Below are 25,794 nucleotides of genomic sequence, written 5' to 3' on the forward strand. Positions count from 1 at the left end.
CAAGCACAAACGTGGAAGTAATTGGTGGTGACGTGATGACATCACCACCAACTACTTCCAGGTTCTGAGCTGCTGAAATCTCTTGGCAGTCTCAGTGGGAAGGAGGAGGCAGTGGTGGGAGGTGCGGCTAGGCTTTTTGATCTCCCTGCCGCGCTGTTTTGGCTTCTCCTTCTTCAAAGGAGAAGCTGAAATCATGCAGTAGGGAGACAGGAAAGCTGTTGAATTGGGAGAAGGTGGGGGGCAGTGGTGGGACTTTCGGGGGCCACCAGAAAGGGCCTCACAGTCCATGAGTTGGACCACGCTAGTCCTAAATTGGTTCACCCCAGAATACATCCTCTACCCCTGTGTTCTGCCATAACCTTCAACATCAATTGGGACCATTAGTTTTGAGTGTGCTGCAGAGGGACCCATTTGGGCACATAAGGACGCTCACAGCGATTTTTTTCAATGGTTGTCCCTCAAATTTTGAATTATCTTCCCTTGAAGATAGCTCAAGCCCATTCATTTTCTGGAAGCATTATCTTATCAAAACTCTAGAAGACTTTTTTTTTTTCCTGAACTGACATTGGTAACCAGGTTGGAAGGGGTAAGGTAGAAAAATTAGCAAATTGTTACATGCCCCAAGTCACACAGGGGCATGGAGGGATGGGGCAAGCTACTAATCCATTTGAATAAATAAATAGAGAGAGAACTGGGAATGGGTGATGTCTTTGGCCCATGAGCAGAATTCCACAGATGCCTCTTTTTTGGCAACTCAGTTTTAATAAACTAGGTTTGCACAAGAGTCTGTCTGTGTGCATTGGGAGAAGTTATGATGGGATTGTGTCATGTGTCTGAACTCTTCTTAGAGGTTCCCTAACTTCACTGCCTGCTGACGAAACTGTGGGGAATGGAACAGGAAAAAGAAAACATGTATAATGAATGCATGGCGTGAGGGGAGCATGTGTGCATCCATGTGCCAGAAATTTAACTTTCTTTCTTTCTTTCTTTCTTTCTTTCTTTCTTTCTTTCTTTCTTTCTTTCTTTCTTTCTTAGTTTTAGCAATTTATTTGCACAGTTCGTGGTGGCTTATTGAAGATATAGTGAAGACGACGGATCCATCTCGAGAGGGGCTAATGCAGGTGTTGTTATTTTAAGTCATTTATCTCATCTGCGGGCACTAAGGTCTCAACAATCTTATGCTCTCTCTTCCTGGTGTTTTTTTAAGTAGATAACATGGTCTTGGGTCTCCAACCATTCCTACACACCCCTGTCTCACAAGTTCAACTACTGATGTATATCTTACTCATTTCTGGGGACCAACACAGTTCTGACATGGGAGATGTTTACTCCAACATGGGGTAATGGTTTTTCTGGGGGAAAGCATGAATAGCCGTGCTCTGCCTGTATTTTTTTTTTCTAGGTCTGGCCCTGGACAGTGTCTAAATGGGACTGAACAACATCTGAAGGCTGGGTTATAGATATAATTTTCTATGGGAAGAATGCTGTGGCCAGTGCAGTTATGATCTCCTGACCTGGGCATTGAGGTCATTCATTTATTCTGAAGATCTACATGTCAACTGAGACCCACCATAGCTGGCCCATTCATGAGGCCAACTGAGGTAGCCCCTCAGGCAGCAGATTGGTATAGGGTGACTAACGCCATCTGACCACTTGCTTCTACTTTCTCCTCTTGGTTTCTGGATTCAAGAAGGAAGAGGGAAGTGAAGTAGAAATGGAAATGCGGGAAAGAGAAGAATGGTGGACTAGAGCATCTTCTAGTGCACCATTGTCTTCTCCATATTTGCCGTTCTGCTCCATTCCCTTCTTCCTTCTTGCATCCAGGGAGTAGGAGGAGAGGCAGAAGAGGCAGCCAAGGAACGGGGGATGCATTTGTTGCATTACTTCAGATGCTAGGGGGTGCTGTTAATGCTGTTAATATGCTTTTATCTGTTTTTAAATTATGTTTTTTAATTTGTTTTAACCTTGTTGTAAGCCGCCTTGAGTCCCTCTGGGGAGAAAGGCGGGGTAGAAATAAAGTTAGTAGTAGTAGTAGTAGTAGTAGTAGTAGTAGTAGTAGTAATAATAATAATAATAATAATAATAATAATAATAATAATAATAATAATAACAACAGCAACAACAAGGTATTTATATACTGCCTTTCTGGTCATCGGATTACTCCTCTGACTTTATTTAAGGCGGTTTACATAGGCAGGCGTTTCTAAATCCCTCAAGGGGATTTTTACAATCGTGGAGGTTCTCTCTTTCAAGAACCAACCACATTTCAGAATGGATCTTCCTGGTTTGGTCTCACTTCTGGCCTCCAATTCTCCCACACAGGCTGGCAAGCGGCTCCATCTCTCACATGGAGGGCAGCCAAGACGCTTCTTGCCCACACCAAGAGCAGGTGGAATCACTCAGCTGGGCTTGTCAGCTGCTTCAAGGTCTCGCCATTCTCAGCCGTTCAGGGAGCTGCTGGTGACCTTGAACTGGCGACCTTGTGATGTTATCTTCGGGCTAATGGAGGCTCTACCCTCTAGACCAGACCCCATGAACACACCATACATTCAGTGTTCCAGGGATCATGCCCTGTCTTTTGGGAGGATACATACTTCCGCTTGGCTCTCTGCTCTCCATTCTCCTCTCCATCACCTTCTACTTCTCAAGAGATGATAAGAGCCAGTGATGCTTCTCAGTTCCCATTTCAAGTCATCTGCTGGTTTCTGCTGTTACGTCTCTGGCCATTTTGCCCCCTTTCTCAAGTCTCAAGGAAAAACAGTCAGAGAACAGATAGCCTAATAGCCTAGTGCAGTTAGTGCTGCTTGATTGGCCACCTGTTGGGAAGAACCTGACTTATTACCCTTTGGCACAGTGTCTTAACATACATCCATTTCCAAATACTTTGTGTCTTGAGTCATTCAAACATAATTGAGTTTATTTTATTGAATTCTTCACATTTAAAGGGATTTCTCTGATCTCAAAATCATTCCAACACTTTGTCTTCATTACAATGCAGATAAAGGGTAGATGGAACATAAGAAGAGCCTTGCTGGATCAGGCAAATATTGCAAATACTAATTACTAAATAATGCAAATACTAAAATATTCAACTTGTCCCTCAAAACAGCCACAGTGCCAGAGGATTGGATGATAGGAAATGTCATGCCGATCTTTAAAAAGGGAAAGAGGGGGAACCTGGGAAACAATAGGCAAGTCAGCCTAACATCTATACCGGGTAAGATGGTGGAATGCCTCACCAAAGATAGACTCTCAAAACACATAGATGAACAGGCCTTGCTGAGGGAGAATCAGCATGGCTTCTGTAAGGGTAAGTCTTGCCTCACGAACCTTTTAGAATTCTTTGAAAAGGTCAACAGACATGTGGATGTGGGAGAACCCGTGGACATTATATATCTGGACTTTCAGAAGGCGTTTGACATGGTCCCTCACCAAAGGCTACTGAAAAAACTCCACAGTCAGGGAATTAGAGGACAGGTCCTCTCATGGATTGAGAACTGGTTGAAGACCTGGAAACAGAGAGTGGGAGTCAATGGGCAATTTTCACAATGGAGAGAGGTGAAAAGCGGTGTGCCCCAAGGATCTGTCCTGGGACCGGTGCTTTTCAACCTCTTCATAAATGACCTGGAGATGGGTGAGCAGTGAGGTGGCAAAGTTTGCAGACGACACCAAACTTTTCTGAGTGGTGAAGACCAGAAGTGATTGTGAGGAACTCCAGAGGGATCTCTCCAGACTGGCAGAATGGGCAGCAAAATGGCAGATGCGTTTCAATGTAAGGAAGTGTAAAGTCATGCACATTGGGGCAAAAAATCAAAACTTAACATATAGGCTGATGGGTTGTGAGCTGTCTGTGACAGATCAGGAGAGAGATCTTGGGGTGGTAGTGGACAGGTCGATGAAAGTGTCGACCCAATGTGTGGCGGCAGTAAAGAAGGCCAATTCTATGCTTGGGATCATTAGAAAAGGTATTGAGAACAATATTATAATGCCATTGTACAAATCGATGGTAAGGCCACACTTAGAGTATTGTGTCCAGTTCTGGTCGCCACATCTCACAAAGGACATAGTGGAAATGGAAAAGGTGCAAAAGAGAGCGACTAAGATGATTACGGGGCTGGGGCACCTTCCTTATGAGGAAAGGCTACGGCATTTGGGCCTCTTCAGCCTAGAAAAGAGACGCTTGAGGGGGGACATGATTGAGACGTACAAAATGATGCATAGGAAAGATAAAGTGATGCTCTTTACACTCTCACATAACACCAGAACCAGGGGACATCCATGAAAATTGAGTGTTGGGAGAGTTAGGACAAACAAAAGAAAATATTTCTTTACTCAGCGTGTGGTTGGTCTGTGGAACTCCTTGCCACAGGATGTGGTGATGGCGTCTGGCCTGGACGCCTTTAAAAGGGGATTGGACAAGTTTCTAGAGGAAAAATCCATTACGGGTTACAAGCCATGATGTGTATGTGCAACCTCCTGATTTTAGAAATGGGCTATGTCAGAATGCCAGATGCAAGGGAGGGCACCAGGATGAGGTCTCTTGTTATCTGGTGTGCTCCCTGGGGCATTTGGTGGGCTGCTGTGAGATACAGGAAGTTGGACTAGATGGGCCTATGGCCTGATCCAGTGGGGCTGTTCTTATGTTCTTAACTACAATTCCCAGGAAGCCTTGCAGGTCTCTTGTTATCTGGTGTGCTCCCTGGGGCATTTGGTGGGCCGCTGTGAGATACAGGAAGCTGAACTAGATGGGCCTATGGCCTGATCCAGTGGGGCTGTTCTTATGTTCTTAACTACAATTCCCAGGAAGCCTTGCAGGTCTCTTGTTATCTGGTGTGCTCCCTGGGGCATTTGGTGGGCCGCTGTGAGATACAGGAAGCTGGACTAGATGGGCCTGTGGCCTGATCCAGTGGGGCTGTTCTTAGGTTCTTAACTACAATTCCCAGGAGGCCTTGTCGGTCTTCTTGTTGTCTGGTGTGCTCCCTGGGGCATTTGGTGGGCCGCTGTGAGATACAGGAAGCTGGACTAGATGGGCCTATGGCCTGATCCAGTGGGGCTGTTCTTATGTTCTTAACTACAATTCCCAGGAAGCCTTGCAGGTCTCTTGTTATCTGGTGTGCTCCCTGGGGCATTTGGTGGGCCGCTGTGAGATACAGGAAGCTGGACTAGATGGGCCTATGGCCTGATCCAGTGGGGCTGTTCTTATGTTCTAGGCCAAAGGCCCATCCTAATCCAGCTTCCTGTATCTCACAGTGGTCTACCAGATTATCTATCTCAAGGCAACAAGTGGCCTTTTCCTTTGAGTATCCTGTTGCCTGTTAAGTATCTTGTTGTCACTCCCTTGCACCTGGCATTCAGATAACAGAGAGATGTGCTTGTCTTTTGGTTGTGTATATCCTCAACTGAGCATACATTGTAAATCTTTTCTCTGTAGGAGTCCGATATAACTATGGACTTTGCATGGTCTTCTGGGAACATCTCCGGCACAAGTTCCGCATATCTGAATCAAATTTATATTCCCTTTATAGTCTTAGTGACCTTTGCAACCTCGGATAAGTTTATTTCACATGAACCAGTTACAGCAAACATTGAAAAACGCTTTGTCGACAATCAGAATTAGTCCCTTCTCTCCTTTTCTTCATTTCTCCTCCCTTATTTGCTTTGTAAGGTTCAGACGTCTGCAGAAAGAATTCTCCTCTTTGTGCTCAACTGCATTATCTTTGGAATGCTAGAGAGGGGTTCAACTTGCGATGTGCTCTTTATGCCTCACTCTGAGAAGGAATGCGCCAAAATATTCTGGAGGAGTGGCGAGGCAGCTGCCTTCTACACCACCAAAGCAAAAGGTAGGCTTCTCCTGGACACTCTTTTCCATCAGTAGGTGTATTGACAAAAACTAGGGACAGTTTTTCAGAAGTGGGGGGTGGGCAGGTAGTAAGAGATTCTCAGTTGTTTTGAAAGACCGACTTTTGGATACAATCAAGACTAAGGCTGCGATCCTAACCACACTTTCCTGAGAGTAAGCCCCATTGAACAAAATAGGGCTTACTGCTTAGGATTGTGCCCTAAATTGCAAAAGAACTTGCATTTCAAAAACATTTGCTGTTTCTTTTTATGTATCTCATAACTATAGCAATGTTGTCAGCTGTAGCACTGTTTAGGCAAATGTTTGTTCCTTTAGTGCAGGGGTCAGGGAACTTTTTTACCTCTTACCCCCCAAAAAATTTATAAACGCAGACGTTACCCCCTTGATTTGAAAGTAAGGAAATAAAATAAATAAACAATAAAAATAAATAAACAATACTCACCTTACCTCGATCCCACGTCGGTCGGCGCGGCTTTTCTTCTTCCTCCCGCTCTGTCCGCTCGGCGGGAGACACTGACGGCCCGGCGCTGTGTGATGACATCATCACTACAGCGCCGGGCAGCTCCAGTCTCCCGCACAGAGCGGAGAGAGCGGGCGGCTGCGATACAGCCTGAGTGTATCGCCTGCTCCCTTCCGCTCACCGCATCTGAAGGTGAGCGGAAGGGAGCAGGGCAGCGGGCGGTGTGCACACAGCACACCAGCCCGCTGCCGGCCCCCTGGAGCGGGTGGAGAGCGGGTGCGCTGACTCCCTCTGCTACCTCCCCGCCCGGCGCCCGCACACAGTTAGGTAAGGCAACCTTATTACCCCCAGATTTTCACTTTTACCCCATTTGGGGTAATTTACCCCTGTTCCCCGACCACTGCTTTAGTGTTCATACCTAGCATACAGGGTTGTTTAATGGTTTGTAATCAGAGTTGCTCACAGTATAAGCCAATGAGTAGACCAGTAGAGGGTATATTTCTTTATGGAAAATAAAGAAAATGCATGAGGTCTGAAACATGAATGTGAGGGTGGCACAATGACCCCCCTTTTAAATGGCACTGCTCCCTAAAGTTTAAGATTGATGAAGTTCAAATATTGAGATTTTTTTCAAGGTCTGCCTGGAGTCTTCACATTTTGACGGAATTCCACAGGTTGGGCATTTCTTATCCAGAATTCTGAAATCCAGAGTATCAACTTTTTTCAATGTTGGCATGACAACGCAAGTGGAAAATTCCACTTCTGGCCTCATGTGACGGGTTGCACAAGATGCACAAAACTATTAAAAATATTGTATAGAATTCCCTTCATGCTATGTGTATAAAGCAGGGGTGCTCACATTTTTTGGCTCGAGAGCTACTTTGAAACCCAGCAAGGCCTGGAGATCTACCAGAGTTTTTTTTTACAATGTTCGCACCATCATAACATAACATTTATGTGTACAATGTATGTTGGTGTACCTTGAGCCCCACTGAGTATAACAGGACTTACTCCTGTGTAGTTAGTTAGTTGGCAACCTTCAGTCTCGAAAGACTATGGTATCGCGCTCTGAAAGGTGGTTCTGGAACAGCGTCTAGTGTGGCTGAAAAGGCCGATTTGGGAGTGACAATCCCTTCCACACTGGGAGCAAGTGCAGTCTGTCCCTGGCCTGTCTCCCTGGCTATGGGCCTTCCTTCTTTGCCTCTTAGCCTCAGACTGTTGGCCAAGTGTCTCTTCAAACTGGGAAAGGCCATGCTGCACAGCCTGCCTCCAAGCGGGCCGCTCAGAGGCCAGGGTTTCCCACTTGTTGAGGTCCACTCCTAAGGCCTTCAGATCCCTCTTGCAGATGTCCTTGTATCGCAGCTGTGGTCTACCTGTAGGGCGCTTTCCTTGCACGAGTTCTCCATAGAGGAGATCCTTTGGGATCCGGCCATCATCCATTCTCACGACATGACCGAGCCAATGCAGGCGTCTCTGTTTCAGTAGCGCATACATGCTAGGGATTCCAGCACGTTCCAGGACTGTGTTGTTTGGAACTTTGTCCTGCCAGGTGATGCCGAGAATACGTCGGAGGCAGCGCATGTGTAAAGCATTCAGTTTCCTCTCCTGTTGTGAGTGAAGAGTCCATGACTCGCTGCAGTACAGAAGTATACTCAGGACGCAAGCTCTGTAGACCTGGATCTTGGTATGTTCCGTCAGCTTCTTGTTGGACCAGACTCTCTTTGTGAGTCTGGAAAACGTGGTAGCTGCTTTACCGATGCGTTTGTTTAGCTCGGTATCGAGAGAAAGAGTGTCGGAGATCGTTGAGCCAAGGTACACAAAGTCATGGACAACCTCCAGTTCATGCGCAGAGATTGTAATGCAGGGAGGTGAGTCCACATCCTGAACCATGACCTGTGTTTTCTTCAGGCTGATTGTCAGTCCAAAATCATGGCAGGCCTTGCTAAAACGATCCATGAGCTGCTGGAGATCTTTGGCAGAGTGGGTAGTGATAGCTGCATCGTCGGCAAAGAGGAAGTCACGCAGACATTTCAGCTGGACTTTGGACTTTGCTCTCAGTCTGGAGAGGTTGAAGAGCTTTCCATCTGATCTGGTCTGGAGATAGATGCCTTCTGTTGTGGTTCCAAAGGCCTGCTTCAGCAGGACAGCCAAGAAGATCCCAAACAAGGTTGGTGCAAGAACACAGCCCTGCTTCACGCCGCTTCGGATGTCAAAGGGGTCTGATGTGGAGCCATCAAAGACAACAGTGCCCTTCATGTCCTTGTGGAAGGATCTGATGATGCTGAGGAGCCTGGGTGGACATCCAATCTTGGGGAGAATCTTGAAGAGGCCATCCCTGCTGACCAGGTCGAAAGCCTTCGTGAGATCTATGAAGGCTATAAAGAGTGGCTGTCGTTGTTCCCTGCATTTCTCCTGCAGTTGTCTAAGGGAGAATACCATATCAGTGGTGGACCTGTTGGCTCGGAATCCACACTGTGATTCTGGATAAACGCTCTCTGCAAGTACCTGGAGCCTCTTTAGTGCAACTCGGGCAAACAACTTTCCTACAACGCTAAGGAGAGAGATGCCACGGTAGTTGTTGCAGTCACCCCTGTCGCCTTTGTTCTTGTACAGCGTGATGATGTTTGCATCCCTCATGTCTTGAGGTACTCCACCTTCTCTCCAGCAGAGACAAAGGATTTCATGCAGCTCAGTGATGATGATCTCTTTGCAGCACTTTAGGACTTCAGCAGGGATGCTGTCTTTTCCAGGTGACTTGCCAAAGGCAAGGGAGTCCAGGGCCACGTGAAGTTCTTCTAGGGTTGGTTCACTGTCAAGCTCCTCCAGCACAGGCAGGCACTCAATGTTGTTCAGCGCTTCTTCGGTGACTACATTTTCTCTGGAATATAGCTCAGAGTAGTGCTGCACCCAACGTTCCATCTGCTGCGCCCGATCCTGGATGACCTCACCTGTTGCAGACTTCAGAGGGGCAATTTTCTTCTGTGTTGGACCTAGGGCCTGCTTGATACCATCATACATCCCCTTGATGTTGCCCGTGTCAGCTGCTATCTGTATCTCGGAACAGAGCTGGAGCCAGTAGTCGTTAGCACATCTCCTGGCAGTCTGCTGGACTTTGCTGCGAGCACCTCCTGTGGACTTTGCTGCGAGTCTACCTCCTGTGTAGACATGCCTAGGATTAGGCTGTGAGGCTGCAATCCTAGCCACACTTACCTGGGAGTAAGCCCCATTGAGTACAATGGGCCTTACTCCCGGCGTTTCCTCCCAGAGGCACCTGAAGGGGGGGGGTCGGCACTCCGCGATCTACTCATTTTGCTTCGCGATCTACCGGTAGATCGCGATCCACCTATTGAGCACCCCTGGTATAAAGTGTGTATGAAACATAAACGAATTCATGTGTTTAGACTTGGGCCCCATCCCTATGATCTCTCATTAGGTATATGCAAATATTCCAAAATGTGGAAAAATCCAAAATGCTCCTGGTCCCAAGCACTTCGGATAAGGGATGCCCAACCTGCAATACAATATTCGCATTGTTACATTGAAGAAGGTGTTTCCTTCTTTGGGTGGGGTTATAGCTCAGTAAATTATAAATTATGCATGGGAAGGATAAAGTGGATAGAGAGATGCTCTTTACACTCTCACATAACACCAGAACCAGGGGACAGCCACTAAAATTGAGTGTTGGGAGAGTTAAGACAGACAAAAGAAAATATTTCTTTACTCAGTGTGTGGTTGGTCTGTGGAACTCCTTGCCACAGGATGTGGTGACGGCATCTGGCCTAGATGCCTTTAAAAGAGGATTGGACAAGTTTCTGGAGGAAAAATCCATTATGGGTTACAAGCCGTGATGCGTATGTGCAACCTCCTGATTTTAGAAATGGGCTACATCAGATGCAAGGGAGGGCACCAGGATGCAGGTCTCTTGTTATCAGGTGTGCTCCCTGGGGCATTTGCTGGTCCGCTGTGAGATACAGGAAGCTGGACTAGATGGGCCTATGGCCTGATTCAGTGGGGCTGTTCTTATGTTCTTAATAGCCAAGTGCATTATGTGCACACAGAAGCTCCCTGGCATCTTCCAGGTAGCAGAGCTGGGAAAGGGCTCTGCTGGAGATTCTGAAGAGCTGCTGTAAGTCACAGCAAACAGGACTGGGCAGCTCTACCAATGGTCTGACTCCGTGTGAAGCAGTGTTCACATGGGTGATCTAGTTATGATCAGTGATCTTTTTTAGATACTTAACTGTTTCAAATTAGTTTTTAGAGAGATATAGTGAGGAATTAGGGGGAAACCTCTTGACCATAAGAAACATTCAGCAATGGGACTGAATTCTCCAAATCTCTCAGTTTATTTATTTATTTTTTGTTTTTGTTTTTTCAAGAAAAAGACTGGGTGGGAGGTATGTTGTCAAGTATGTGTGACATACTCTGCCTTAGGACAGCAGGGGAAATGGACTAGGTGATTTCTGGGATCCCATCAAACTCTGATTCCGAACATTCTCTTTCCTGTCTAGCCCTGATCTTCTAATGCATGCATTCTTTTTTGTTTTGGGGTGTGATTTTTTTTTTGCACCAGATGTAAGACTTGGAATATAATAGAGACAGCACAAACTCCAGGCCAAGCCATGCCTTCATTTAATTTTATTTGAAGCCAGGGAGTTTTGGTCTCTTTCTTGGGTTTTGTGTAGGCGTGTGTAATGTGTACACAAATCGCACAATGGGTTGACTTTGGGCACAATTCAGCAGCAACATTCTCTCCCTTTACACAAGGGCTCTGTCTGCAGAAGGTCTCTCTGGACACAGGCCTGCCAAGCCAGCTTGTTAATCAGGGAACGAGTTGGAATGTGCAATTTTGTTTGGTTTGGGTCTCTTAGATGTGGGGAGGGATGGGCTCGGGCTTTTCCTGGGCTTTTTGGATGTTTGAGAGCGTTAATGGCTGTCTGCTTTCTCTGGCCCTTGTAATTGCTGTTTACCATACTGCTGGCTCACAGGTTAGTCATTTAGCATGCATGACCTAACCAAACAGATTAAAGGCTTGGGAGGAGCAGGCAGCATAAAGGTCTCCTTTTCTGATGCATTCCTTGTACTTCCCTTGTCTTTGCTCTCATGGATGACACTGTTTGTATGAAAGGAACAATGGTTCGAGACATGATTGCAAGGAAAGAACTGTCACTGCCTGGTAAGAGTGCATGTGGGTGAGCAGTGCTAGTTGTTAACTCACCCCCTTTCTATACATGGCGGCCCTTGTCGCTTTCATTAGTAAGAGGTGTGCTGGTGGCCAGCAGAGAGGGACTCTACCACTTCTCTGTGACTAACAATGGCTTTGGTTTGGAAACAAGTCAAACTCCTCCCCCCTTCCCAAACCAGGAAGAAGTTCAGTTTATTTCTGAGCCAGAGTCAAATTTGCTCCTCTGGTCCTAAGCCCACAGCTGCCACTGGCTGAACCAAAGCGACACATCTGGCCATCATATTTTCATTGGTCCCTTTGGTTTGGTGAGTTCTCTGTTCACAGATTCCATGCCTGTTTTGCAGTATTTTCTAACCAGTGGTCATGCATGGACAGAGCTAAGAAAAGCACGAGGTCCCCACATGAACCAAGAAACCCTTGTCTCTTTCCTAACTAAGAGGTGTGCTGGTGGCCAGCAGAGAGGGACCCTACCACTTGTCTGTGACTCACAATGGCTTTGGTTTGGAAACAAGTCAAACTCAGTGCAATCCCTTTTTATGGCTCTTGTAGACCTTGCAGCAAAAAGGTCTGTCCCAAAACGAATGGTTTCATATCACCAGCATCTGTCGTCTCTGTTGGGCTACCAGCCAGGCCAGGATGTGCTGGGTTTCTTGGTACTGTTCAACCAGCTTCAACCTCACTGGAAGTAGAGGCAACTGAAGAGAGAACCCAGAACTTGCCCTTTGAGATACAGAGTTGTAGAGAGACCAGGAGGAAGCAATATCTGGAGAAATCTCTCCTTTGCTGCAGGAATGAGAGATTTCCTCATGTGTTATCATGTGTTCCTCATGTGTGTTTCCACTGTGTTAGTGGTTCCCAAACTGTGTGCCACAGGGCACTGTACCAGAGGCACAGTGGGTTATCTTTCTGGAAGTGCCAGCTGCATCTTGAAGACTGTAGGCCCTACAGTGATGGAACTGTGCAGGTGCCATGAAAGAATTACTCCAACACGAAGGGCACCATGAGCAGAGCAAATTTGGGAACCTCTGTGGTGAGCTGTCCAGGCCCACCCAGAGCAGACATCCCTGGAGGCAGCGATACTTGTAAAAAAATTGGTACGTGCAAAAGGAAAGATGGACACATCTTGTTCTGTCTGCTCCTCCACGGATTTGACCAAATTCATTCATGAGCTGTGTAAGAATTTCATATATTTACAGGCAATTTTGTTTTCTGTTTCTAGGAAGCTTGTGTGACAGTCACACCAGCCTGTGTTACCTGCTCCCCGTTCTGGACACAATGTTTGTTCGGAGAAAGTTTAGACGACGCGGACTTGGGCTGGAAATGCTTCATGATTTCTGTGAGGTATTTACAGCTGAAGATGCCTTAGGAATCAGCTGCCCTGTCTCTGTTGGCATGTATCAAGGTAAAGGAGTTGGCTTAGAAATGTTCAGGAGTCAGTGATCCTACTGATGTACATTTCTTAAAGTCCCTGGTGGAGGCAGTGGTGTTGCAAGGGGTGTGCGCGCTGCACTGGGTGAAGTGCACGGGAGGAGGGTGACACCACTACAGACCCCAATTTTCAAAATCTTGGTATTTTCAAATAACACCCTCATGTTATGTATCAATCGATGCGTAGTTTCATGCAGAATGCATTGAAACAAACCACACTTAAATATCCCTATTGCATCAAAAGTTATAGCCAAAAAACCAGTGGTGGTAGGGCAATGGAACATCACCATGCCCACAGCATGGGAGAAGGTACATCATGGAAGTGACACGCTGGCTTTCGGTACTGGGTAATGGGACACCTCGTGACACCACTGGCTGGAGGGTTCTTTGGTTGTGAATTGAGTCCGGATTAAGGGCCAAACTGCACGTAGCACATGATGTCTCTTTCTTTACAAAGAGCAGCAGCAGGAGAATCCCGTTTAACCCTTTTGTGCCGTCTTCCCAGCCACCCTCCCTCCTCACTGCTCTTTTCCTGGGCGCAGTGGAAGAGAGGTCACTTTTCACTGGGATAGCAGTGCTGGGGTGAGGTTTTCTTTTTTTGTTTTAAACTCTCTTCCTGCCCTGCTGTCCCAATTGGGGTTACTTCCCACTCCTTAATCTGCTATTTGCAAAGATAAAAACATAAGGCAAATTGATTTGTTTAATGTAACGTGCAGCTAGGCCCTTAGCGTTGGCGTTTTTCGGCTGGCTATGAATCAAGTTCTCAAAGTGTGCCAATTAACACAAACTGGAAGTGAGTGTAATCCCGCCACACTTGTGCTGTAATAATATGATTGGGTAACTCAGACGGTTTTGTGACTATTTCTAATCTGGAGGCATTACTCAAAGGCCTCTCCTTTGAGCAATCTGTGAGCAACTTTTAGAAAGCAGCACAGTTTTTGGTGACCCTTTTTTTCCTCTTTCCCTGTGGTTTGTTGAATTGGCAGTCGGTCCAGCCTGTCTGAGCAATACTGCATAAAATAATGGCTGGTTGAAAGCCTGCCTTTTAAATCCCCGTCAACATCACTTTTATATGCTTTCCCCTTTTGGTACGGCCAGCGTTCCATCAACAGATGAGCTCATTCATGTACTTTATCAAGTGGGCGTACTTTCTGAGATGCTGTAGGCACCCCATTCACCCCACAGGCTGCAGTCTAGATGAGTGGCCAACTTTTTTCCCCCGGAAGGTCTTGGGGGCTTGGTAGCACAGGCAACTGGAAGGAGGTCCTCCCTTGGAAGGTTTGCTCTGCTGGGCTGAGGCAGGCTTGATTCACCATGGCCTTTGCTGAGCTTTTGCATTTGCACAGCAGAAGCTCCAGCAGCACCTAGAATGTTTTAAATTCTCTTCTCATGTGGGCAGGTTGGATCCTGTGGGAAGCAATCATCTCAGCGGAATGGTAGCTTCCATGTGATCCAGTAGACTCACAGGGGGTTACTAATCAAAACGTTCTTGAAGACATGTGGCTCTCCCACAAGACTGATATAATTCAGTGAAGCGACACCACCGATGGAACATGTGAGTGGGCCAGGCGACAAAAGATTGGTGGTGTTGGAAGAAGCAGGAAACTCTGCATATTTTGTCATAACTTCTGTGGTTTCATTTTGCAGGCAGAAAGGCCTTTTTATGACTATTCACATGCCCTACTCTAAAAATACTAGGATAGGGTCCGTTTTTCATCTGCTACGTTCTATGTTGACTCATGTAATATCTCATAATTGCTTCGTGGAGGACCAGGGATAGTTTGGTTTTTGATAATATGTTCATTTCAGGATGTGATGAGAACTTGGAGGAAGGCCCTTAGGGTATGTTTTAAATGTGAACTGAATAAGGTGGTTTTGAGCTTTGATCTTCATCCCATCTTCTTGAATCATCCCAGCACACATGTGAACAATGTCCCCAGGTCACTTAGTTAACCATGTCTGCGGTTGGGGAACCAATGGGGAACATTTCGAGCATTTGATCTAATTCATTAACTAATTGAACTAATGGGCAGCCCTATCCTAACTAGCGCTAGTACAGCCAGGCCACCTGGCCTGTGCTGTATCCAGCTTTAGTTGGGAGCCAGCTGGAGGGGTAAGAGGATATTTTACTCCTTATCCCGACTAATGTCCTAGCCAGCACTATGGGGCTACTCAGATCACTGCCAGCTCTTTAGCTGGTGGAAGTCCAAGTGGCCCTGTGTAGGGCTGCCTAGCTTGGGAAGGGTGTTAGGTTACGCTGGAGGCCTCTGCTGATCCTGACTTATGGCACATTTGTGAGACCTTCAGCCAGCACAAATGTGGTTAGTAGTACCCGTTTTTGATATACTGTATTTTCTCTATATGTCTCACCTTGCATTGCTTGTCTTTTCTGTTCAGTTTGTCAGAGATTCTTGGAGATCCATCCAGAGGAGCAGTCTCGGCTGTGGGAAGTGGAGTCACCAGGGGACTGGAGCCAACGTATTAATATCTGGCTAAAGATTCAGCTGGAACAAAACTTCCCGAAACGTGGGTTAATGGGCAGCAAGGATTACACAGCATCACGGCTGTTCACTTTAATCCATTTCTGTCCAATGTTGCATATATGCAACAGGGATCAAATGTATGCACCTGTGGCCTGAGCAGAAAGGGTTAAGTTGACCAAGGAGAACTAAAAAGAGCCTTCTGAACAACACTTGTATACCTGGGAGGTGGTCAGCAGGGGCAAGTGACCTTGGGTGGTGCACTTACAGGTGTGGTGCCGTCATCCACTGGCTCCCCCTATAGCAACTTGGAGTGACCACCCACTTCTTTCAAAGCAAGAAAAAGCGGGTAGCCCAGCCCCTCAGAGCAACCCCAGCTGCTCAGACATCATCATGTCACCACTGTTACTTCTGGGCCAGGGGGCAGCACTTTGAGCACTTTGCCAGGGGGCAGCACTTTGAGGGATGGCCCCAGGAAGTCATAAGCCCCAGGAATTGCTGTAACTCTTCCAGGTTCTGCAGCTCTGATTCTAGCAAAAGAGGGTGGTCTTCTACCTCTTCTTTGCCAACGTTGTTTCTGATTTAATGGCAAATTGTACAAACCAGCACTCTGGGCAGTGCAAATTAATCATACAGATTAATTTCCCCCTTTTATTCAGTCTCAGGAGACAGTGCTGTACTGTCTATCCCATTTACAGTCCAGCCCATTTGCCTTGTATTGCTGAAGCTGGTGGCCCATGTTGTATCTTACTCCCCACCAGGCTTCATGTGGTTTATTAAGTGATTTTAGAGCTGGATGTGGGACATACCACACAGATCGTGCCAGGAAGACAAGTGAAGGGCTCATGGTGCTTAATGCTTAAAAGTGGAATATGCATATTCTCAGTGATAATACCTGTGTTTTGTGTTGCTGCGTCCATCTTATGAGACTGGGTCAACTTTCGGAATATGGATATTTTTTTAACCACTGCTGAGACCAAAGCTGTGTGTATGATTAAACGCCCACACCTTGACAATGTATCCTTGGATATGCTTTATGTAAAGTTGCAGGGATTCTAGCACAAAGCATGTTTCTTCCCAAAAGCCACCTCTTCCCCTGTTAAGTGTGGTCTTATGTGTTGTTGCGCTAGCTGCATCTAGTGGCATTTTGGTAAAATTGCATGCTAGAAATCTGATGAACCATTGTACATATCTATGCACAGGAGTGGGCTAATTTGGATCATGATCAACTAATTATATGATCAGGCACAGTTAATAGTCTGGCTTTAAAAAAAAAAGTGCTAAGAGGGGAAAAAAACAAGGGTTGCGCACAATTATTCGGTGAGTCTAGCCTACTTGGAACTAAGTGGGAAAGTGGGTCACAATGACATTTTACAGCCCCATCCCATCTGTCATCTAGTTAACATGCAGTGCACAGCACCCCGCAGCTTCAAAACAACAGGATACTTTATCCTGACAACAGATTTATCATTAAATGGTGAGGGAGAATTGCTAGGAGTTGGGGAGATGAAGTGGGGAAGGGGCTACTGCAGATCTTAATGCTGCATCTTAAGGTCTGTGGAAGTGACCCCTTTTCTCCAGTGCAGTGAGGGGCCACAGGCCACGGCTCAGCGGCGGAGCACATGTTTTGCATGTCAGAGGTGTCAGGCTGCATCCCTGGAATCTCCAGTTAAAAGGATCACAGGCAGCAGGTATGGGGAGAGACCACTTGCAGCCAGAGTTCATAGCCCTGGGCTAGACTGCCCAGTGAACTGACTCACAATCAGGCAGCTTCGTATCGTCACATTTATTTTGAAAAGTGTTTGGGGATGAACTGAGCTTTTCTGTCTCTTCTCACTTGATGTTTAGTAGATATTTTCACTTGATATCAATTGCATGTTGGCAACCTTCAGTCTCAAAAGACTATGGTATCGCGCTCTGAAAGGTGGTTCTGGAACAGCGTCTAGTGTGGCTGAAAAGGCCAATTCGGGAGTGACAATCGCTTCCACACTGGGAGCAAGTGCAGTCTGTCCCTGGTCTGTCTCCCTGGCTATGGGCCTTCCTTCTTTGCCTCTTAGCCTCAGACTGTTGGCCAAGTGTCTCTTCAAACTGGGAAAGGCCATGCTGCACAGCCTGCCTCCAAGCGGGCCACTCAGAGGCCAGGGTTTCCCACCTGTTGAGGTCCACTCCTAAGGCCTTCAGATCTCTCTTGCAGATGTCCTTGTAACGCAGCTCTGGTCTACCTGTAGGGCGCTTTCCTTGCACGAGTTCTCCATAGATATCAATATTCTCAATAATAATATGCTTTGGTGTGACTGTATTCAGTTTATGAGATGGGGCAGCTTTCAGAATACAGTGGGGTTCCTCTATCTGTGGATTCAGAACCTGTGTTTGGAGGACCCACAGATAGTGGCGTCACTAGAGGGGTGCAGAAGGGGTGGTCCGCACCAGGTGAAGTGCACAGAGGGGGTGAACCCACTGCTGGCCAAAACTGTTAAAATTTTGGTATTTTTGAATGATCCCATCATGTCATTCATATCGTTCAGTGCGTAATTTCATGCAGAATGCAATGAAATAATCCACATTGAAATATCTCTAATCTATCAAACATTATAGCAAAAAAACCAGAGGGGGGCAATAGTGCATCACCGTACTCACCACCAAGGGTGTTGCCCCACCTTTGCATGGGAGAAAGTCCATCATGGAGCCTCCTGCACTGGACGACAAAAACCGTAGTGACGCCACTGCCCACAAAGGACCTCCTGGACACGACTGGAAGTGCCTTAGATTGCTTCTGGGAGGTTTTCTAAAGCCCTGGGAGGCCACATACAGCTTCTCCGGACCTTAGAACACCTTCTGGAGTGTGTCGGAAAGGCAATACTGGTGTTCTCAAAAACCAGAAGTGCCTTTCTGACAACTGGGGGGGGGGGCCTTTCTGAGTCCCGGAGAGGTCACACACAACCTCTCCAGGCCTCAGAATACCTATGGGCACAATTAGAAGGCACTTCCAGTTGCATCTGGAGGTCCTGTTGGACCCCACAAATTATCCATTATCCATGGACTTCAGTACCCACAAGGGGTCCAGGAACAGATCCCCACGGATATCCAACCTGTATAGATATTATTGAACAACAAGCCTATAAAGACTTATTATTTTCCCCACATTGCAGATTGGAAAGACTGGGAGGGGGAGCGGTTTGCCTAAGGCCACCTGTTGAGAATTCATGGCAGAGGCAAGACTGGAACTGGGGAAGTTCTGGTTTGTAGGGCAGGCTCTTAGTGGCTACACTACACCAGCGCTTGTTTTCTGGTCACTTTAAAATTTGCTTGGTAGATAACATTGAGAATGTTGTAGGTAGTTTTCTACCTCATTCATGAAATGGCCATGTCAGCAAAGTTGGGAGATGGGATGCAAATTACTGTATGTCAGCAACTGGGAGTGTGCGAAATAAGGCAATAAAAGATCTGGTGCGATGAAACAAGCTGCTAACATTCTTCCATGTTTCTTCTTGGGAAATGGATCACTCCGCTTCAGAGATGGATGTGAGCTGCAACATGGAGCGGTTTCCAGATGATGAACCTGGACCATCAGCCAAAGGCTGGACGAATGAGGTACACGGTCAGACCTGGCCACAGTGACCCAGGCCCTAACGACATCTAAGTTGGATTACTGCAGCACAGAATAGGTGGGGCTGCCTCTGAAGATGGACTGCATTTAGTGCAGAATGCAGCTGCCTGTGTGGTTGTTGGGGCTTGTTGATTAGTTTCAGTTGAGCCCCTGCTTTGGCAACTACACTGGCTGCCGGTTCATTTCTCGGCACAATTCAAAGAGCTAGTGCTGATTTTTATAGCCCTATACAGTTTGGGACCAGGGTATTTGAGGGACTACGCCCTCCCATACAATCCTACCCTGACTCTTAGGTCATCTGAGAGTACCCTTCTGACTGTGCCACCACCAGCAGAGATGAGGGGGATGGCAGCCAGAAATAGAGCCTACTTGGGGGTGACTCCTCGCTTGTGGAATTTGCTCCCTTGGGGATTAAGAATGGTTCCCTCTCTGGAGACATTTCGGTAGGGCCTTAAGATGTTCAAGGAAGCCTTTAATTGCTTACCGGAGAAGCGTGCACTTTTCAAAATTTTAATTTTAGCATGATTCATTGGGTCTGTTCTATCTTATTGCTTTAATTTGTTTTAATGGTCTTATGTTTTAATGTTTTATCTTTTTCCTTGTATTTTGTTGTTGTAAACTGCCTTGGGTGCCCCAATGTCTGGTAGAAAGGTGGGGTAAAAATTATTTAAGTAAGTAAATAAATAATACTGATTTAGTCACTTCTATAATCTGGTTTTCCATATCCTGATTCACTGAGCAGGAGAGTTGAGTAGGGGAAGTTGATGCCAGCTGTCAGGGCTGCTGAGATTATGTATTTAAATGACTACTAATTGGTAAAGATCTGGGTGAGGAAGAAATGTTTAAAATACTAACACTTTAAAAAGTGAGTTTCATGTGTCTCAAACGGCTGGCTTCAGGGCTTCACTGGTAAAGAAAATGTTTCTTTACCCAGCGTGTAATTAATCTGTGGAACTCCTTGCCGCAGAATGTGGTGATGGCGTCTGGCCTAGATGCCTTTAAAAAGGGGATTAGAGAGATTTAAGGAGGAAAAGTCCATTATGGGTTACAAGCCGGCTACGGCGTTTGGGCCTCTTCGGCCTAGAAAAGAGACGTCTGAGGGGGGACATGATTGAGACATACAAAATTATGCGGGGGATGGACATGGTGGATAGGGAGATGCTCTTTACACTCTCACATAACACCAGAATCAGGGGACATCCACTAAAATTGAGTGTTGGGAGAGTTAGAACAGACAAGAGAAAATATTTCTTTACACAGCGTGGGGTTGGTCTGTGGAACTCCTTGCCACAGGATGTGGTGACGGCTTCTGGCCTGGACGCCTTTAAAAGGGGATTGGACAAGTTTCTGGAGGAAAAATCCATTACGGGGTACAAGCCATGATGTGTATGTGCAACCTCCTGATTTTAGAAATGGGCTATGTCAGATGCAAGGGAGGGCACCAGGATGAGGTCTCTTGTTATCTGGTGTGCTCCCTGGGGCATTTGGTGGGCCGCTGTGAGATACAGGAAGCTGGACTAGATGGGCCTATGGCCTGATCCAGTGGGGCTGCCCTTATGTTCTTATGTTCTTACGTGTAACCTCCTGGTTTTAGAAGTAGGTTGTCCCAAAATGCCAGATGCAAGGGAATGGTAATGGGATACAGGTGTCTTGTTTATGGGTTCCCAGAGACATCTGGTGAGCAACTGTGAGAAACAGGAAGCTGGACTAGATGGGCCTTTTGCCTGATCCAGCAAGGCTCTTTTATGTTCTAATTGGTTAGTGTTGGTGGACGGAGAAGTGAGAGAAGACCTTTGTTTAGCTTCCTGGCCTTGAAAGGTAACAACCAGCTGTGGTCCTGGAAACGGAGGGGGCAAAACTGAAGCTGTGATGCTTCCTTGAAGAGGCAGCTTTAGCAAATGGTTCTCAGGCACCTCAGCAGTGACAACTGGGAAGGCAGTTTGCTGTTGAGAAAATGCCTGCTGCTATTGCAGGTTAAGGGGACAAGATGCCTGTACTGGTTGTTGTCAGGGAGCACATTTGCAAATGACACTAGGAATTCTGTTTGTGGGGCTCTAATGCCATGTGTCATTTAGCCCCGAGTGCAGGTTTCTGAGACTTGGACTGGGAAGTGGCCACCTCAGTGGCATAGCTAGAGGGGTAGAGTCGTTTCAGGGGGTGGGAACAAAAACAGAGGCATACACCTGGCTCCAAAGGGGAGGGGCCCTTTCGCACTCTGATGAGGCTCTCTGCCAAACGTAGTGCTTTGCACCCCCTCTAGCTACACCACTGGACCACCTCGTGTCTATTAGTCCACTACTGTTCAAAATGCATATGATTATAACTGGGAAATTCTACATCAGGAATATTGGCGACATGGGCATTTTATTTGTTTGTTTATATCCTGCCTTTCCAGAACTCAGGGCAGCTAACAAATTCATAAACGAATTTGTTGCACAATCACAATCATCACGAAACAAGCATAAAATACAGCACAATGAAGTGCAACATGTAATCAATAAAATTTCGTAGCATCACCACATCCCTCACACTTCACCATAGCAGCTCAGGGCAGAATGTAAACTAATAACAATAGAAATGCTTGTCTTTGTGTGCTTCCAGAAAGGTGAACATGTTCCTCAGCTTGGAACATCAACATGTGAGGAAAAGCTGCACAAAAGTGATCAGGAAAAGGCATCCAGCCTGCAGCCTCATGGTGGAGAACATGCCATTCAACAGGACACGGATGTGCAGCAGCGTCGGGAATCAAAGAAAAGAGCAAGCAGAGGAAGACCGGCTGAAGACCGCGCTCCAAAGCAGTGTAGAGCAATGCCCTAACCTGAGCGCGTGACAAAAAGAAAGCAAGAGGTGGCATGGCACTGTATCATTCCACACTGATTCTCATGCTGAGCCTTGACTTTCCTGGTTAAAGCCGTGGACTGACCTGGACAGCTCTGAGCAAGTCGCTGTTCTCTCAGTCTCTCGTCTGCACTATGGAATTCTACGGGACTAGCACCAGACTATCTTGCAGGGTAGTTGTAAGAATTGCCAAGGTGATGATAAAATCAGTGGTGCCCAGCATTGGCTTTAAGCCAATTGAACCAATCCCAGTTGGGCCCTGCATCTAGGGCCCCATTGTGCTAGGCTAGGGGTGTCCAAACTTTTTGGAAGGAGGGCCACATCATCTCTCTGACACTGTGTCGGGGGCCGGGAAAAAAATTTACATTTCAAATTTGAATAAATTTACATAAATAAATATATTAGTGATGGAACTTATATGAATGAATGAAGGTCTTGCAATAGCTCAAAGCCTATAAAAGGCTTTGCACAAAGCAGGGCTGGCCTTTCCTTTGCTGCCACTGCTGCATCACAGATGTGAAACAGCAAGCAGTGGAGGGAGCCCTCGTCCCACAGCTCACGCAAAAGGTCGAACAGTTGGCCGTCATGCGGAGAGCGGTTGCATCAGGCCAGCATGGGCTCCAGCAAGTCTCTGGAGGCCAGAGGCTCATTGGAGATGGGGGACTCCCTGAGGGCCGGATTGAGAGTCCTCGAGAGCTGCAAGTGGCTCCAGGGTCGGGGTTTGGGCACCCCTACGCTAGGGTAATCTCTAGTCTTGTATACAATTTTATATTAAAATGTGCCTTAGATCCATTTGGTCCATTAACTTACATGCACTTTTGAATTGCACATTTTGATTGCTTTCCATTCTACCATATATCAAGTCATCATAAATTTTATTCTTATCTCTAAGATTCTACAGTCCTTGGCTGTGAACCTGCTTCCACTTGGGCCCTGCTCTTAAGACTGGCCCTGGTGGTACTTTTATTAAAGATGGTGTGACAGAAGTTATCTCTCTTTCTGTTCTGGTGAGATTCCACAAGACTGTCAGCTTCTGCAACATTTTGAATAAATATCTTATTTTGCTAATTGTCCACTATTGACTCTTTCCAAGGTATTTAGTATCTATCAAACACTTAGATAAATATGATGGTCTTGATTCCTTTCAGAAACAGTGAAATATATTTTTGTTCTTCCATTTGTGTGGTTTTTATTTTTATGGTTTTCGCTTATAAGGTTCTCTCTCTCTCTCTCTCTCTCTCTCTCTCTCTCTGTGTGTGTGTGTGTGTGTGTGTGTGTTTGCAGCCATTCTTTATCATCTCTGTGATTTTTTATTGCTGTTTTATTATGTAAATAGACTTGAAAACTTTTGGTAAAAGGCAGTAGATAATGCTGTCAAAAAAACATAAAGTAACTTTCCTCTTCTTGAACTTAAGGAGACTCCTAGTCAATGATGATGGTGACATTTTGAAACATCTTGTTTTGGCATGGAAGAGGCACTCCCAAGGTTTCACTCACCTGTCTGCCTGTAGACAAAATCTATATATGAAACTCCTGCGACACGTAATGGAGGAGCACAGATCAATCTGCTACTTCTTCATCTGTAACTTGGGTTGTTTTGTGTGTCTGCAAGGTTATTGCTTCCTGCTACCACAAGATGGCACTCCTACACAGCTGAATAACTGTAGTAGTTGCACCCTGGTGATCTTGATGCCAAAGGTACAAGCGTGCAGTGTTGTTTTTTGTTGTTGTTTTTTTTGTAACTTTTTGGCTGTGGTACAAGCAAGGAGGCAAGGAAAGGTTGTCTTTGATATTTACTAACAGATTCTGTTTACTCTGTGAGACTCTGACTGCCAAGGGGTTGTGCTTTGGGAACTTAGGGTGAAATTACAAATGTGTTCTGCAGTCAAAGCACACACCAGTGACATCTTACAGAAAAAAACAACACACACAGGCTGGGAAGTTTCTGTGCCAGGTTTCTGCAGTCCCCCAATGCAACCAGTCACAACTCTGAAATGCACTGTGGATTGTTTGCAGTGAGTGAGTCTTCAGCCAGAGATTAATTTGGGGTCCCCTCTCTGGCCAGATCTATTTTCAATGAGCATATGAAACTGCTTTCCATTGAGTCAGTTCATTGGTCCATGTAGTACAGTATTGTCTACTCCAACTATCAATGGCTGTCCACGGTTACTGACGGGTCTTTCCCAGATCTACCTGGAGTTGCCAAAATATGAACCCAAAAGCAGAGGCTGTATCTGATGAGTGATGGCCCCCTTTTACTTCCCTCTTTCTATTTGTCTGATGTGTTGCAAAGCCAACTTGTGTCAGCTGTGCAGAGAAAGACAGGCTAGCACCAAAACCAAAAAAGAACTGGCAAACTTCCCAAGGGGCAGAATTCCACAATTGCAGGGCCACAACAAAGGAAGGGCAGCACTGCTTGGAAGAGAGCCAGGCTCCTGTTTCAGATGGACCTGGATAATTAACTTGTAGAATGATCATGACACGTCTGAGCGGCCCGCTTGGAGGCAGGCTGTGCAGCATGGCCTCTCCCAGTTTGAAGAGACACTTGGCCAACAGTCTGAGGCAAAGAGGCAAAGGAAGGAAGGCCCATAGCCAGGGAGACAGACCAGGGACAGACTGTACTTGTGTGGAAGGGATTGTCACTCCCGGATTGGCCTTTTCAGCCACACTAGATGCTGTGCCAGAACCACCTTTCAGAGCGCGATACCAGAGTCTTTCAAGACTGAAGGTTGCCAATACAAATACTGAATATGTACAGATCAGAGAACAAGTTCCAGGAAGGCCCTCTATTGCCACAGATTGGGGCACCACTGAAAATTGTGTTTCTCTCCTGCCTCTTGCTCAGGTGAGAGTAACCCAGCAAAATGGCTGGAGACTATGGACCAAATTCTATCCAAGTTTCCAGTGCCACTGTGCCAGCGGGGCATGCCCTGCATCCTGTGGTGGCAAGACAGTCACAGAGGCCTCCTCAAGGTGTGGGATCATTTGTTCCCTTACCTCAGGGCTGCATTGCAGCTGCATGGGTGCTGGGAAGTTGGATGGGATTGGGCCCTATATTTACTAATTGTGCAGCTGCAAAATTATTTCTCTTACTTCAACAGCATTAAATACACACACATTTGGCATTTGGTAAATCAATGGCTCCATCTTGTCAGATCAGTCAGTGTTAAAGGTTTCTGACCTGCAGGAAGCCAGAGGTATTCCTCTTGTCAGCATCCCTGCCCTCTGTTTAGACAGACTGACCTGCTGTTAACAGCATTAGTTCCACGCTGCCTTTGGAAAATAAGGATGCATGACATGTCCATAAACCTCCCTGAATGGAGACAGTAATCCCCTGCCCAGCTTTAAGCTGCCTCTGTACAAAAAATGGGGGGAGAGGGGAAAATTCTAAAATATAAAGTCTACTCCTAACAGGATTATTTAGACTGGCTAATTTACCATTTAGAAATTCTGCAAGGCGTATCCATTTGCTTTTAAAACTTTTCGGTTCAATTGCTTAACCAAGATGGAATTCGAGGCCGTCATTCCTCCACCCCAAATTGCACAGTATGAAGAAGGGTCTTCAGGACTCTGAAACCCCCTCCAGATTCTGGGGCTGGTTCAATCTCTTCCCCCTGCCCCCAAACCGAAGCTCTTTATTTTCTTGTGCTGCCTTCCAAGCCCATCTGCCGCGAGACCGTTTTGAAACGCTTCTTTTATTCTAGCTACGCCAAGATCGCTGGGTGGGTGGGTGGGGGAAATCAGTGGGACTGAAAGCTGTATATTGTCTCTGTGTGCCCTGTGTCACAAGCGCAAATATCTTTATTTTAACGCTTTGCTTGGAGACAGCTGGGGCCCTTTGGCACAAGATACCTCTGCAAGTTCAACCTCCTGCATGCTTACAAAATAGTGAGGTGGGGCTGTCAGAAACACAGAACAAAATACAGCCCCCCAAAAAGA

The 25,794-nt window shown here is 46.4% G+C and overlaps 1 protein-coding gene across 3 annotated transcripts in view; it reads left to right on the top strand.

Annotated features, from left to right (window-relative positions):
- LOC136658909 (protein FAM169B-like) overlaps positions 1-22,923 on the top strand; it is a 47,064-nt gene extending 24,141 nt beyond the window's left edge. The window contains exons 4-10 of one of the 3 annotated variants that reach the window (XM_066635864.1): positions 1,036-1,121; positions 5,666-5,840; positions 11,446-11,493; positions 12,722-12,904; positions 15,328-15,456; positions 18,925-19,001; positions 21,619-22,923. In XM_066635864.1, coding sequence (XP_066491961.1) covers positions 1,036-1,121; positions 5,666-5,840; positions 11,446-11,493; positions 12,722-12,904; positions 15,328-15,456; positions 18,925-19,001; positions 21,619-21,834 — 914 coding nt within the window. In that variant the 3' untranslated portion in view covers positions 21,835-22,923. The remainder of the gene's footprint in view (positions 1-1,035; positions 1,122-5,665; positions 5,841-11,445; positions 11,494-12,721; positions 12,905-15,327; positions 15,457-18,924; positions 19,002-21,618) is intronic. The other 2 variants (XM_066635865.1, XM_066635866.1) reach the window with 2 other exon arrangements.
- The last annotated feature ends 2,871 nt before the right edge of the window (positions 22,924-25,794 follow it).

Source organism: Tiliqua scincoides, chromosome 8 (assembly GCF_035046505.1).
Source record: "Tiliqua scincoides isolate rTilSci1 chromosome 8, rTilSci1.hap2, whole genome shotgun sequence".
NCBI classification, from domain to species: Eukaryota; Metazoa; Chordata; class Lepidosauria; order Squamata; family Scincidae; genus Tiliqua; species Tiliqua scincoides.